At 35.4% G+C, this 16,509-nt stretch overlaps 1 protein-coding gene across 1 annotated transcript in view; it reads left to right on the top strand.

Annotated features, from left to right (window-relative positions):
• Window positions 1-16,509, top strand: part of Fsip2 (fibrous sheath interacting protein 2) — a 64,036-nt gene that overhangs the window by 28,942 nt on the left and 18,585 nt on the right. The window contains exons 16-17 of the mRNA XM_028763031.1: window positions 518-9,464; window positions 10,183-16,307. Of these exons, the coding sequence (XP_028618864.1) occupies window positions 518-9,464; window positions 10,183-16,307 (15,072 nt within the window). The remainder of the gene's footprint in view (window positions 1-517; window positions 9,465-10,182; window positions 16,308-16,509) is intronic.

The raw sequence follows: 16,509 nt of genomic DNA, 5'->3' as shown, positions 1-16,509 counted from the left end.
AAAAAAATAAAGATGAAAAGAGATTGTGTACTTAATGTTGTGGCATGAAATGGATATAAAGTTGATTTTTATCCTCATATATAAGCTAGAAAAGTACTTCTAAAAATCCAAAATGCTTTTGTTTATATGACTACTTAGAAATATTTTAACTGTTTTCAAAAATGTAACAGAGTAATGAATGCCACAGTGTATATTTGTTCCAAAAATATGTCATGAGATAGGTCTAGATAGCAATTTGCTAACTTTGATTTGAAGATAATGTGTTGGGAATCATTTTATATAGCTCCTTAAGTCATATAAATAAAATAAAATTTTATACACAAATTATTTTTTCTAGTATGAAACAAACTAGTTTAAAACAGTCTGAAATTCTGAAAAAAATTTGTCATTTTCTTATGAATCATGCTAGTATTCAACTTATAAATTGTTTAATATCAAAATTTGAATGAAACTCCCTATCTCCCAAATTCAGAGTAAATATTTGTTTGACTTTCTTATATGGTTATCTTCTTTCTAGGTAACTTCTGAAGAATTAAATAGCATAATCCAAAACATAATGACCTGGGTTGTAGCTACAGTAACCAGTATATTATATCCAGCTATCACAAAATATGAAGAAAGAGTACAGAGTAATACATACCCAGTGTCTGATGATTCCGACCTTTCTTCAGATAGTTCAAGCTTCTGTAGTACGTGTAGTGAAGGCTTTACATACAGAAGCTACACAGCTAAAACATTTCAAGCTGATCCGTGTACATTTGCCAGTGACATGCCAGTGAAGAAACCACCTACACCTTTGAAACCTCCTTCTGCACATGTGGAAAGAACAGTTATTGGACAAACATATCAAAAAAAAGGACAATCTATATCTTCACAAATCAGTTACAACAAAACCAGCTTGGACTATCCATTTCCTAAGATAGGAAGTAGTAAATCAGATAGCCACCTCTTAACATCATTAGAAACATCCACTAAAAAATCCAAAGACGCTACTACAGAAACAGAGAGTTTAGAGATTCCGTTTCTATATGATAAAAAAGCAAAAGCCATGGATCAGATTAAAAACTTAAAGAATGTCTTTGTAAACTTTAAATGTCACTTGAAAGGAGAAACACAACTTATTTTAGAGAGTATTTTTCAAGAAATAATGTCTGACTTAAGCCAGGCCATTCCTTCTCTCTCTTCTGTGACTGCTGAAGTTTTTGTCGATCAGACTGAAGCTGAAAGAGAAGAGTTGCTCTCCAATGTTGATATATGCTCAGTAGCTTCAGAGATTGTGGAAAACATGCTTGAGAAGCTGGAGTCTGCTGTTGAGAAAAAATGTGTACAGATTTTTTCACAAGAAGACTTGTCAGTTGATATTAAACCCAGTTTATCAACTAGTGGTGAATATTTTTCATCTGTAGAAACAAAACCTTCAGAAGATACATTGAGTTATACTTTGGAGCCAATGTGTGATGTTGCCGATGATATGGTACATTCCATTTTGGAAAAATTGATGATTCTTGCATCTTATAAGAAAAATGAAGTTCCTCCAGAAGATATAACTAAACATTTCCAACAAACTAAGACAGAGCCAGTATATAAAATCCATCAACAAACTGACCAAAAGAAAGTTAGCCCTGCATCTGATTCTGCTAATAGGGTTCTGAAAGAAGAGATACAAAACTTAATATCAAATATTTTTTCACAGTCCTCTCTGGTTGGTTACGTAGAAGAAGCAATCAGCACTATACTAGGCTATGTCCAAACTGAACTCAATAATGAGAGACTTATTGCATCTGAAGAAACAGTAGTACTTCTTCAGCTGCTGGATGATGTCTTAACTCAGCTTCACCAGCAGCCAGTAAAAGCAGGTGCTAAAAAACATAGACGACCTAGAGTAAGAAATCTTTCTGACACTGAAGAAAAGTATAGACTCGCTGGCACTAGATCATTTAATAGTCTTAAATCTAAACGACCATTTCCACCTGTTAATGTTCCTGGAATGGTTCTTTATTCTGAAGATGAGGATGAGGAAATAGATAACTTTGTGCAAAGTGTGCTTGATTCATCTTTCAATGATGAGAAAGCAAAATCACAAGAGCAGATTCACGACCATTGGCCTAAAAAGAGAGATACTTTTTATGAAACCAAAAGAAGTAATAAATGGCCAACAAAATCTACTTTTCAAAACAAAGTTGAATCTCGTGACTGGGGATTAAAGTTGGAGTTGTCTCTTAGTAGTGAAGACATTGTGAAGACAAAGCACTGCTTGAATAATGAGACTTCCATTTTCAGCCAAGATCAAAAGTACCAAATACAAAAGGCTTCAGAAAACATAGTTAAACATATTTTAACGGAAATGCTCAAGGATATGTCTTCTGATTCATCTAGTTATTTGGGAAGCCAAACTGGCAAAGAAGCTTCTGCTTTTTCCTCTGAGAAATCTCAAGGACTATCAGATCAAGAATGGATGGAACAGATGTTCTCTGGGTCAGAAATTTGTGCATTTGCACATGAAATAACAGATTCTGTGATAAATATACTTCATAGGGCCTCAACGTACATTCCTAATACCATTAAAAATGCCTTTACGTCAGTTCATCACACTTGTATAGATCCTTTGGATACTGTCCATACATCCAAAGAAACATCAAGTAAAATGCCATTTAAAGTATGGTTTGACAGTGAAAAGAAAATGAAATATTTATCTTCTCTCAACATGGAACATGAAAAGACTTCCCAGTTAAGATCTGGAAAATGTGAGCCTAAGCGTGTAAATGATATTACTGATAAGATCATTAATACAATTTTTAAAAGGCTGAAGCTATTTGTTTGTCCAAAATTGCAAATAGGCAACAAATCTTCACTGGTAGAAAAATCATTACATTCTCAACTTAGTACTTACACAATGAAAATAGTCAACATCGTTTTGCATGCTATACAAAGTGAACTAGAAATCAACAAGGTAAACCCAAATCTTAAAGAGACAGACCGCCCCAAGTACCATAAAAACAAAGGGTTGTTCACTGATTCCAATAAAGTTGTAGAGTCCCATGTCACCAGTGTCAATGATGACATTATGGAAAGTCCATTATTGACATGTATTTGTGAAATGATATCAAGTACAAATGAAGATAAAAAAAGTACTTCAACCTGTACAGATAAGGCAGCATCTACAAATATATGTGGGTCTGGCAATGTTCATAAACAAAATATTTTGTCAAATAAACAGGATAAAAATTCTTTTCGCCAATTGTTGGCTAAACCTTGCCTTCAGCACAGTTTTGCTGATGAAAAGGATTTCAAGGACAGTTCCAAATTGGAGGTGTTAGATCAAATTGGGGATACACTGCATGAAATGTTAACCAAACTCACAAGTGATCACCCTGATTCTCAGCCATCTTGCAGTCATCAAAACATGGAAACCTTAGATAAAGACCCTCCAACACTGTCTAACACTCAGATCATTTCCAAAGCAATTCTGGAATACGTCCTTGCAAAATTATGTGATGTTGACGTAGATACCAGCATCAAAACTCCTGAATTGAAAACTGTCTCCGAATCACTTGACATAGACAACCTATCATTTGCTTCAACCATGGAGGAAATGGCCAAATGCACCAACATAATCTCTAACATAATTTCCAAAATTATGAAGGATAATAATGAGGTGACCAAAAGCAAAGCAAAAAGTGATCTTCCAATGTGTTCCAAAGCAGAGATCCCAGAAGAAATGTGCCCCCAAAAACTGAAAAGTATTGCTTCAGATATTCTCAACGTGGTTTTTGCTAAACTGGAACATTTTGCAAGTGGAAGTATAGAAAATGGTATTCTTAGTGATGAAAATAAAGAGCATACAGCGGATTGGGAATCTGAAAGCAACAGTTCTCCTGCAGATTCTCATGATAAATCATTGCAATCCACTTTATACAGTCATGCAAAGAAGGTATCAAATGGTATTTTGAAAGCCATTCAAACAGAATTAAATATAAACCCATCTGATTGTAAGATAGATAAAAAGAGATCACCAGAAGAGACACAAATGCTTACAAACATTGTTGATTTAATTTTAGATGTTGTATCTTCAGATATTTTTGCTGACCCTGAATCTGAGAACCAAGGCAATGAAAATTATGGATACCGACCAACTTATGGAAATTTTCTTCCTGGAGGAGCAGAATCAGACTCATTTCTAGATGATGACACACAAAATAAAGAACTTATTAGAGATACAACATCTTTCAGTGAGGAAACTAGAACCCTTTCTACTGACCAGATGGTTCTAGAAAGAACCTTAAGCAAAATTGAAGTGAAACTTAAAGAGCCACACAGATCTCCAATTGTCCCCATTATAAGAAATATTCTGAATGAAATTTTTCAAAGTGCTCTAATCAATCAATTAAATGTGGTTTCACTCTCACGCACTCATTTTAGTGGAATGCCTCACAATGCTCCTGCATCCTCTACTCAAACATCTGCACATTTTACGGATCAAATCATGGGCCCTTTAGTATCTGACACAGATGTAAGTGTAGTGGTAAATGATGTTGTTAGGACAGTATTTCACAAGCTTTATTCAGCTGCCATGACAGAAAAACATGTAAGTGAAAACAGATGCAAAACCATCATCTTTTCAGCCAATGTTTCTTTCCGTGAGCATACCTATGGAGGAAATGCCCCTGTCAGTGGGTTAAATAGAAATGCACATGATCTTCAGTCCAGCTGGAATGTTGACAAGCAGACCAAAATAAATGTAGTTGAAGATATTGTGCAGGCAATATTAGAAAATTTAGAAACTTTTGCTGCTTCCAAAGTAGAATCACTCTTTTGTCCTCAAGTCAACTTCACAGTTCCAGTGACTTTGCCAGTACATCAGGAAGAGGGATCATTAAGCCAAGCATTATCAGGCAAAGATTCATATTCTGATAATCAACTTCCCTGTTGTTCAGTGAATCATAGTAATCCAGAACAGGTGGACTCATGGTGTCAAATGTCTTTGTCCAAATTAAATATTTATGCAAAAGAAGTAGCTAGGAAAATTTTACAAGGTATCAAACATGAGTTAGATAAAGAACAAGAAAGTCCTCTCTTGACAAATAACATTGTGGTTTCTGAGAATATTGCAAGTCAGGTTGTTAACACAGTGCTTGATATTGTGTCATGCAAAAGCAAGTCTGACAAAAACAGTTCTGACAAAGAGAATTATTCAGATCAACAAGTTGGCATTTTTGAAAGGCTAGTCAATAAAACAGAATATCGAAAAATACTTGAGTTTCAAATTCAAGATACCATTGAAGGCATCTTATGTGATATTTACGAAAACATTGTGTATCAGAATAATCTCTCATTTGCCACACCTACCCTGAAATTTGACATACCTGCAAAACACTCAGAAGCAAATTTTGAGCCAGTAGTTATTGGTACAAATATTATACCTAAAGTCTCAGTTCCTAAAGCAGATGTCATTTTGGTGTCCAAAGATATAGTGGATATTGTGCTTCATAACCTTACAAGTTTGGTCATGCTTGCCATAAATGCAAAGGACTCAGCTTCTACAAGACTGACCATCTATGATATTTTTCCAAAACCACAGTGCCAACAGCCTCTTTCTATAACACAAAGAACGGAAGGAAAACCAGGGCATTTTTTACATTCAAAAGATAAGAATTTAGGTTATCCTGATATTTATCAGATGCCTGTAAATGGCAAAGAAGACACCAAGGAACCTGCGCCTGACCCATGTGAGGAAAACGTAAACTACATTACTGAAACTATTTTCAATCGGTTACAGTCTTTTGCCATAGAGAGAATAAACTCACTAATGACTCTTGCCTTTCAGTCTAAAGGAAATGCATTTGTTAGCCCACAATTTGAAAATGGTAAAGATGACAACTGCGTTTTTCATGAACCAGGCCAAGCTGAGTCTGATGTGAATGTCCTAAAATTATCAACAACTAAAACAGTCTCTAGCCAAGACCTTGCAGAACCCATTCTTGCCAGCTGCAGAGAAAATTTTAGAACTACAATCCATTTATCACAAACTAGTCTTAAGGGCTATGCTGCCTTCATTGCCAGTACTATTCTGAAGCTTATCAAAAATGATTTAGAATTAGAAATACATAGTGTACAAACATATTCAAACCACGTTTTATTTCAAAAGAATATGATTGTGAGTGAAATTGTTAATAGTATCTTAAAGATTTTGCACAATAAAGAATCTGTAAAGGAAATTTTTTTATCCTCACCAGAGAACTCTAGCTGTTCACAGCTAACCATATCAAATGAAGCTTTGCTGGGGTACAAAGATAAGGAAAAAGCTACTGCATCACCACAGTTTACAAATAACTCCTTAGAAGAAAACCAAATAATAACAGTGGAAAAGGAAAGCCAGAGAGATGTTTTGGAAGAAATATTTATGAGAAAAGGAGAATCAAAACCAAGAGAAAAAACTGAAATTCTCAAGACAGTGGAAGAGGTTTTGAAGAAGCTGAGTCAGAGGATAATGGAAATCATAGGTCACATAGCCCCATATAATGAAATTCCATATATAGTGTCTAAGTCTAAAAGTAAAACAGCAGCCACAACACAGAAGAAATTCTTTCAGTCACATATTAACAATGTATCAAGTGATATACTTGAAAATGTTTTGGGAGAGATGCACTCTGTGGTTGTAACATCCTTGTACAAAAAAAATAAAAGCAGGAGAGAGGGAGAAATGCATGACAGCAGTGATAGTTCATCAGAAAAATCGCCAGGCTTTAGAGAAACTAAGCCAGCAAGAAAAAGAAGTAGTCCCTTAAGACTAGGGGTACCACAGATGCATCCTTATGCTGACAATTTAAACGCTCTTGTGTTAGAAAACACCTTTTTACCATACTCACCATTGCAAATTGGAAAATATTTAGTTCAAATAGTTCTTGATAAGTTATCAAATTTTGTCTCCCTACATCTAGAGGAGGGATATCCACCTGAAGGTAGTTATGATGACTTGTACCTTCTTAGACTACATAATTCTAAACTCAGCCCAAAGAACAGCCCGAGGCCAGGATGTAAAACAAGTTTAAAAATGAGATCAAAAATCACCTCTCTCTCTAAATTTAAAACAAAACCACATCTTGGTATTAGTGCTACTAAGACCAAAAGCAAGAGCAAGTTATCTACTGGAGAAAAGACTCCAAGAGAGAACAGATCCAAAACCGCCCTTGGGCTGCCGCAGACTTCACAAGCAGAAGATGCCAAAACCACACTGAAAACAAAATTACCAGTTGCAGAATTAAGAGTATATGCCACGAATATAATAACTGACATTTTAGAAGTAATTATGAGCGGACTTGAGAAAGCAGCACAACACAGAGCCATGTTTAACACTAAAGTCTTGCAATCTAGTCAAATCCTTGAAGCGAGTAAAATTGTTAATGCAGTGTTACAAGAGCTGTATGTTACAAACAATCAGAACTTGGCTTCTCCAATTAACATTTCAAATCTGAGTGATCATCGCCTATCCAAGCAGAATCTGGGTGCAGGTTACCCTACGGAGCAACCATGTTTTTACTTAGAAAATGTTTCCTCGCAGTTAGAACAGATTTTTCCTAAAGAAGGTATATTGAAAAAAATGTTTGACAAATGGCAAACAGAAACAAGTGATACAGAAACTGAAAAGTCTAAACTTTTAACCATAGCTGAAAACATTTTAACTGAAATTTCAATTAAAGCCAAAGATTTAGAATATTCACTTTCACTTTTAAATTTGCCACCTCTTGAAGAGTGTGAAAACAGATTCTACGACCACTTTAAAGGTGTCTCTACTAGAGCTGAGGACACAAAAGCGCAGATCAATATGTTTGGACGGGAAATTGTCGAAATGCTCTTTGAAAAATTACAATTGTGCTTCTTGTCTCAGATGCCTACTCAGGACAGTAACGGAGTTCTCACAAGTAGGAAAGAACATGTTGCTGCGAAAAGCAAGCCGGGTTTTCCAACCAAGCACATCCTTAGTGGCATACAGACCTGCAACATGAAGATGAAGGACCACGTGTTTACGAGCTCTAGCAACCAAATTGTGCATGAGATCGTAGAAAGAGTCTTAAACATGTTAGAGTCATTTGTGGACTTAAAGTTTAAGCATATCTCTAAATATGAGTTTTCTGAAATAGTGAAAATGCCAATAGACAATCTCTTTCAAGTGCAACAAAGACAATTAAGCAAAAAGATGCTGCCAAAATTACCGTTTAGAAAGTTTGATGATGAGTCCAAGTCAAGCACTATTATATCCAAAGAAAATGTACAGAATACACTCTTACAGGTCCATTTATTCCATTCAGAATTACTAACATATTCTGTCACTACTGTCAGTGGCATGCTTGGAATAATCAAGAATAAACTAGACAAAGAAATAAGCCAAATGGAACCATCTCCAGTTAGCATATTGAAAGAGAATATTGCTGCAAGTGAGATCATTGGTACACTGATAGACCAATGCTCCCATTTCGGTGAGTCTTTGATCAAAAACCTTCCTACTAAAAATTGGTTCAATGGAACTGAGAATGTTTACATTGTTAATCCGGTTGAATTTGCACCTCCTGTGAAAATGCCTCTTTTAAACACGAGTGAGAGTACTGGGAGGAGTCATAGTCCACAAAGGAGTATATCTGGCGTGGGGCTTACTTCAGAGGATGATACGAGAGAAAAGCATAGCATTGCATCTAATTCATCTTCACACATCAGTTCCTGTATAGAAAACACAAATAAAAACTCAGAGCCCACAGAGAGGTCCAGTTCAAAAGAGATGCCATCATGTTCTAGATACAAAGCACAAGACCATGGCTGGAGGAAACCAAACTTTGGACCAGTTGAGGAAGTTTCAAAAGCTCACAGCTTTATCCCCGAAGGGAGTATGTTACAAAAATTGTATAAGAAAGTAAATGATTCCACAGAAGAATCACTAAAACAAGTCTTATCATTTATAGAAATGGGGAAAGGTGAAAATCCAAGGGTTTTTCATTATGAGACCACCAAATCAGCTGAGCCAAATGAAATTAAGACAACTGCTTCCCCACTCAAAATATGTTTAGCTGCAGAAAATATTGTAAACACAGTACTGTCAAGTTATGGCTTTCCCCATCAAGCAAACACTAATGAAAGCACAGAGACCATGAAACCATTTTTTATGTCAAGGCAAAATCCTTCATCTGACGTATGTGAAAGACAAAAAGATACAGAGAAAACTTTGCTCAGAACATGGAGTAGCCGAACGACCCTCATGCAGGAGGAGGAAAGTGGAGGTCCTGAAGCCTGCCAAGAGGATTTTTCTTTATTACACAAATGGAAAAATAAAAACCCCAAAACGACAACAGAGACTTTGGAGGAAACCAACACTATTGCTTTTGCTGATCATGAACTTGGTCCAAATGAAATGCATTTGGTTGCAAGACATGTTACAGCGTCTGTAATCACACATTTGAAGAACTTCAAAACTGCAGGTAAGCAAGAAAAAAAAACTTCGTTTTTAAACTAGAATAACTTAGGGAAAACAGGAAAAGTTATATTTAAAGGATCTCTTATCTGAGTGTACATTTTGATTTTCTGAAAATAGCTTTAGAAAGATAAAATAACTTTAGTTTTAATGTTGATGGTGCATTAAAATGTTGCTAACTTAATTGTTTATGCATTGAATCTAGAAGATTTTTTTCTCTAGGCCTGCAGATAAGAGGGAGATAAAAAAATATTAGAGAATTTTGGTTGAGCATGCACCATGAATTAAAAAGTGTATAAAGTACTTATGCATGTCTCTGCTGTTTTGGTCTATCTGGAGTTGATGCACTTGTTTTTTACTCAAGATGATAGTATAACTAAAATCTTTATACCTTAAAGTAAAATTCAGTACAACATCAAATATTTTGACCAAATATATTTTTAAATAATCGCATCACTGGAGCTATGGCAGGATATTTCATTAAACTTGAAAATCTGGTCTCTTAATGCCTATTATAATACAATCAAGGTAGAGACACCAGCCTATGACTTAGATATTTGCATGTGGAAGATTTGCTTTTTCAATGTACATGCCAAGATTTCACGATTGAGAACTATTTAGGGAAAATCCTTTTTCTCTTTCTTTTTTAAAATATTTCCACATTTCCTATAAACCATACTAAAAATGCTTGCATGATTCTGTTTTTCTTTCCTATTTTTTTTTAGTTTCTACTGAGAAGTTTTCTCATGTATCTTCACACTCAAAGAAAAATGATGATACAAAGCAGCCTCTAAAAAGCATTTACAGTAATTCTTCAGTTTATCAGTTTTGTGTACATCTCTCTGAAGCAGTTATCTGTTACCTAATTTCAAACATTTCTGATGGCACCAAAGAAGGCAGCAAAGAGAAAGCATGGGAAATCCATGATGCAGTATTTGACAAAAATATCTTAATTCACTCTCAACTGTATAAAACCAGGTCTATTTCCATTGGAGATCTTGCTTTAAGGATTTTTAAAGTTATTATTGAAGTTCTTTCTAATGGAAACATGATAAATCCTGATAAGACACACCAGGCTTCCATAAAAGCAAAGTATATATTCTGCCCAGGAGTGACTTCTTCTGACTTTGATGATATCTTTCAAGATCTCCTAAAAGGAGTGATCTTTGTATTGTCCAAAGTACTAGGACTAAATCATTTTGAAATTAATGTAAGAAACAAATCATATCCCACACTTAAAAACAACTTGCCCATTTTCAACAAAGTCAATACCATGGAAAATCAGTTAGGCCCCAGGGAGTTAGAATCATCTCCTCACCCCACTGATCACCTTGCTCAAAAAAATAAATTAAACTACCTGGCACGTAGGTTAAACAATCTGGTTGGCAGCCTAAGATCTCATGAATCCAAAGAAGTCGTCAATGAAGTCTTCAATATTGTTTTAGATTTATTTTTACCAGATGAGCTCCCTGATGGGGATATGAGTTCTGGTAAACTAGCAAGAACATTTTCCTCCTTAAATAATCGACAAAGTAATAGAACCCTTACAAACAACCTAGGGCTTTCCCCCAAATCAATTTTTCTTCTCAATATTGTGTGTGAGAAACTTATTCGAACACTTCTAGAAAAGTGCACGGGGGGCACCGCATTTTTTGAGGATAGTTCACTTTTTCGTGAAGTACCAGAAGAACGGCATCATGTCAAAGTTCTTCCAAGTGTTCAAGGTGGAGGTTTTGATTATCGTAAGGCACCAATGGACTGTGAACAATTTCAAGGAGATTACATGTCAGACCTGTTGGAAAATCTGGCAGACATTGATCAAGATTTATTATCATCAGACTGTATTCTTAATGTTATTTCCCACAGCTTGGTTAAATCTCTGATGGACAAGCTATCTCATGGTTTACAGCAAGCTCCTTTTGAACCCAAATACAGGAACTATAGAACAAGAGAAATACAGCCTTTTATTCCAAAAGCAAAAAGGCAAGAATTATTTGAACCAGAACACACTAAAGCCCATGTAGACTTCATGAGCTATGACAATAACTTTTTAACCAAGTCCTTGAATAACACCAATGCAACTAGCTTTAAAACACACACACGATTTGGCAAACAACATGCAGGAAAATCTGTCTCTTTGTCATTTCCTGACAGAAAAGAATCAAGGGGAATCAACACAGTGTCCTTTCATAAGCTATGTCAAAGAGGTGCAAATGGTGGAGTTTTTTCAGCCACATTTTTAGAGGAGATAATCTCAGAATTATTTTTTAATTTGTCTACATCGCTGTGGAGGAAAAATCTAAACATCACTGAAGCCTGGCTTAATGAGATAAATACATTACTTATCAACAATGTAGTGAAAAAGTTAAATAATGCTCAAATTACTGTTCTAAGGTATCCTGAAGAGAGATTATATTTTCCATCAGCCCATAAAGGATGTATTACTAAGATTGTTGATTCCATTTTTTATGATGTTTTACAACAATATGAATTTACGGTAACCTGTGGTAGTAATCTACCTTATGATAATACTCCAGTAGCTGAACGAATATCTAATAGCATATTGTTAGAGATTATAGACTATCAGCTTCCATCTTGCTTCAAAGGAAAGCTCAGATCAAATTTATATCATACTCTCAATGCTGAAATCATACTGTATAAACTTCAAAATAGTTTAAAAAAATTTAACTCTGAACCCATGTCTTCAAAAGGTTATAGTACCATGTTACCACACTCATTTTTAGAGTATGTTATCAGAAGACTCTTAGCTCAGCTTATTCCCTTGCCTATTAAGTCTTCATCTTTAGAAAAAAAGTATTTGACGAGTTCAGATTTTAATGAAATGTCCAACTGTATAACAAATAAGGTTATGTCAGCCATTTCAAAACATAAAATCTGGTTCACCATCTATGATAATCAGTGTCTGCATACAGATAAAAATCTCCAAAAGATGGTAGATTCTGTTTACAGTAATATTTTGCAAATGTCTGATTCTCTTGATTTAATACAGAAAAATATAGTTGGTCGAAGTCCAATTATGATTGACCAAATAGCCAGTTTTATTATCCAAGAGATTATTGAAAACCATCTTCAACCATTTTTGTGTGGAGAGACTTTATCTCGCCCCAAAACTCCACTAGATGAGGTATCTTACATGGTCAAACAAGTTCTCAATGAAGTCGTAGAGTCTCACAAGTCCCAGAAGCCATCACCTTTAGGCATTTACCCTGATAAGTTTGTAGGAGAGGTTGTCACCAGAGTTTTATCACAGATTTTTAGTCCTAAGCCAATTACTAATGTTGAGCTGGAAAATATGACTCAAAAAATAGTAAGTTCAGTGAATAACCATTTAGACAAAGCTAAGATTCCAATTCTATGTGATAAGCAACCATCCTTTCCCTTTAGTAATACAGATCTTGTAGATGAACTTGTCACCTCAGTATATAGGAATGTTTTGAAGCAGCATGGACTAGATCCTGACATTGATGAATCTGAAAATGGTGAAGTTTTTGTGGAAAATATTACTAAATTAATCACAGCCGCTATTTCAGACTACCTTCTTCACCCCCTGTTTTCTGGTGATTTGTCAGCTGCCTCTTGTTCTAATTCGATGACTGATCATACTGCTTATGACATTCTTTGTGATATCAATAAATCTAGTAAGCTAAACCAGACCTTACCTCTGTATAATACATTACTACCATATACATTTTTAGAAGATATGATCAGAGTACTATTATCTAAATTTTTTCCTTCTTCCCCTAAAATTGATTCATACAAAGCAACTTCAAAAGATAAAGAAGGAGTAAACTTTAATGAAATTGCTTCCAATCTGATCACTGATATTAGGAGAAAAATTTCCCAACATGAAATTAGATTTTCAAAAGATGAAGAGAAAACCAAGACCTTTTATTCAGAAAATGATATTCAGCATCTTGTTGATGCAGTTTTCACAAATATTTTAGAAAACTCCGGTTCTCCAGAATTAGTGGAAGAAAATATCACAAAAAGTAATGATGTTTTCATTGATCAAATAGCAGGTTTTATTATTAAATATATTTGTGAACACCATCTTCAGCCATTTGTGGAAAGAAAGCAATTATCTACTTCATCGTACAAATATTTTGATGATGATAGGCAGGAGTTATTTTATGGTAGTGCTTATTCCTCAACATTTTTGGAAGATGTAGTCTCTGGAGTAGTGAGCAAAATATTTCACAGGGTGGTTGGCATTGTACAAGTGGACTCAACAAGAAACTCAGAAAATGTCTTGTTTGATAAAGCTGAAAACCTCATATACTGGATAACAGAGGAATTTTCAAAAGCTCAGGTTACTACTATAGAGAATGCTGAAGAACAGTTGAGTTTGTCCCCAATAGGAGGAGATATACTCAAAAAAATTATTGACACTGTGTACAGCAATGTTTTAGAAGAATATGAAATGGAAATCATGCCTGATAAAGATTTTCTAAGTGATACAAAGGCATTGGCTGCTCAGATAACCAAAATCATTCTGACTGAAATTTCTTATTTCCAAATTCCACCAGATCTTGTAGCAGATCTTCCTTTACACCTACATTCCAAACTTAGTCAAAATGTCTTGGTGAATAGAGTCCATTACGACATTAGTAAGTCAAGATTCCGAAGACAGGCTTCAACAATGTACACTACCATGCTCTCACATGTTCACTTAGAGAAAATAGTCACTCAGATTATGTCTCAGATAAATCCATCAGATTCCAGTGTAGAGCATTATGACACTTCTCAATCAGACTTAAATAACACAGTCATAAAACTGATTAATGAAATCATGTCAATAATTTCAAAACATGCAATATGTATTGTAAAACATGGAAATGAAAAACAGAGTATGATTTCAGAGAAGGACATACAGTCGATGGTCGATTCCATCTATGCTGATCTTTCCCATTCAAATCTGTACCAGTCTCTTACAAAAGATAAAAAGGGCCTAAGTAGCATACCAGTTTCAAAAATTGCAAGTTTTATAATAAAGGAAATCTTCAATCATCATCTAGAGTCATTCTTATCAGGTGATAAAAGTATTCTTTCAGCTTCAGTGGCTCAAACCTGCAAGAAGAAAGCAACAACAAGCACTAAGCAAAGAGAGTTGTCATTCATTGTAAACTCAGCTGTCTTTTTGGAAGAAGTAATTACTGAGCTTTTATGCAAAATTCTTCAGACATTTATACAGGATTCCTTGAGTACTGAAACCCCAGAGACAGCAATAGCAAAAATAATGGACATTGTTACAACATTAGTAAAATCAATTGTTTTTGAGTTCACTACATCTGAGATTTTAGTTGCAGAACATTTGGATGAGAGTCTATGGTTTTCAGAGACATATAAAGAAATGGTTCAAAAAACAGTCCACTCCGTTTATGGAAATCTATTTGATGAATGTAGATCTCTGACTCAACTACACAGGGCTCTAGAAAATGACACTTCATGTTTCGGAGGGAAAATATATCATTTTCTATTGGAAGAAATGTATGATTATCAGGTGCAGTCATTAGTTTCAGGAGAATTAATGCCTTCTTGCTATTCTTCACCTCAAGCTGCAAATATCATCAAAAATGTGCTCAATGTCATCTTGAAGGATACCAATGCATTACCATCATGTATTACAGTACTCCCTTGTTCTCTGATAGAAAACATGATTTACAAGCTTTTAGAAAACATCTTTCCTTCAGATGACACTGAAAATGAACTAAAGAAGGCAGAGGCTGGGCCAGACGATGTTGATGAGTTCATGGCTGCAGCTTCCAAATTGACTGATGAAATTATACAAGAAATTTCTGAACATGAGATAAGGTTTGCCACTGCAGAGGATACAGCCACTATGATATATGAAACAACTGAGAATTTCATTGACTCTGTATGTAAAAATATTTTGAAGAAACCTGAATTCCAAGCAGACGTACAGAAAGATGCACACAAAAAGGGAGGTTCATTTCTCAGTAAAATAGCTGGCTCAATTATTAAAGAAATCATGGATCATCATTTGCAGTTATTTTTATATGGTGAAGACTCATCTTCTAAAGGTGGTGCTTCTTCTGTTGTTGCTAAATCTGGGAAAGAAAAGGCACCATCCTCTCTATTTTCAGCTGCATTTTTAGAGGATGTAATTGTTGACCTTGCTCACAAATTTTGTTCTTTCTCAACTCTTACTGGAGATGCCAGGAAAAAGGATATGCCAGAGTCGGAAATTGTAAGCTTAGCTATTAAGTTTGCAAACTCTCTCATACGAGATTTTAGAAAAAGTGGAATTAAAGTATTACCACATGCTGAAGAAATATTTTCTTTCCCACCAATTGCAAAGGAGACAATTGATGAGATATCTAATTTTGTCTATGATCAGTTTATAGGGAAATTTGGAGCTGATGGTATTCAGAAGGATGGCACTGGCAACATTGTTATAGAAATGATTTCTTCATTAGCACAAAAGGCAATCTCTACATTCAAGATTCAGCCACTATTTTCAGGAGACTGGTGTTCAACTTTCTTTTCACTTCTAGATCCAGAAAATATCTCCCAAAGGGTTCAACTCCTCCCACAAAAGACCTCCATGCAGATTAGTGGCTCCTTAAAACAGAACCAGCTTGCTCTATCTAAAGACACATCAATTAAAAAAGATGATATCCAAGATCCAATACTTAACTCTATAGCTACCATTATGAAAAGTAATATCATCGATCTCCTGTCAGGACCAAGTCCAGGTGTCACAGATGCAAAGAAAGAAGAAGATGAAAGCAAAGTCAAACCTGCCACTGAAGACACCACCTCACCAGATACGTCTCCACCCACCAGTATGAAAAGCAAAGGTACTCAGGTACAACATTCAGCTACATCTCCACCCACCAGCATGAAAGGCAGAGATGCTCAGGTGCAACATTCAGCTGTGTCTCCGCCCACCACCATAAAAGGCAGAGATGCTCAGGTGCAACATTCACCTATGTCTCCACCCACCACCATGAAAGGCAGAGATGCTCAGGTGCAACATTCAGCTATGTCTCCACCCACCACCATGAAAG

This window comes from Grammomys surdaster, unplaced genomic scaffold (assembly GCF_004785775.1).
Source record: "Grammomys surdaster isolate TR1022 unplaced genomic scaffold, NIH_TR_1.0 136, whole genome shotgun sequence".
Taxonomy (NCBI): Eukaryota; Metazoa; Chordata; class Mammalia; order Rodentia; family Muridae; genus Grammomys; species Grammomys surdaster.
The sequence above is the reverse complement of the archived record's forward strand: the minus strand, read 5'-3'. Positions and strand labels throughout refer to the sequence as shown.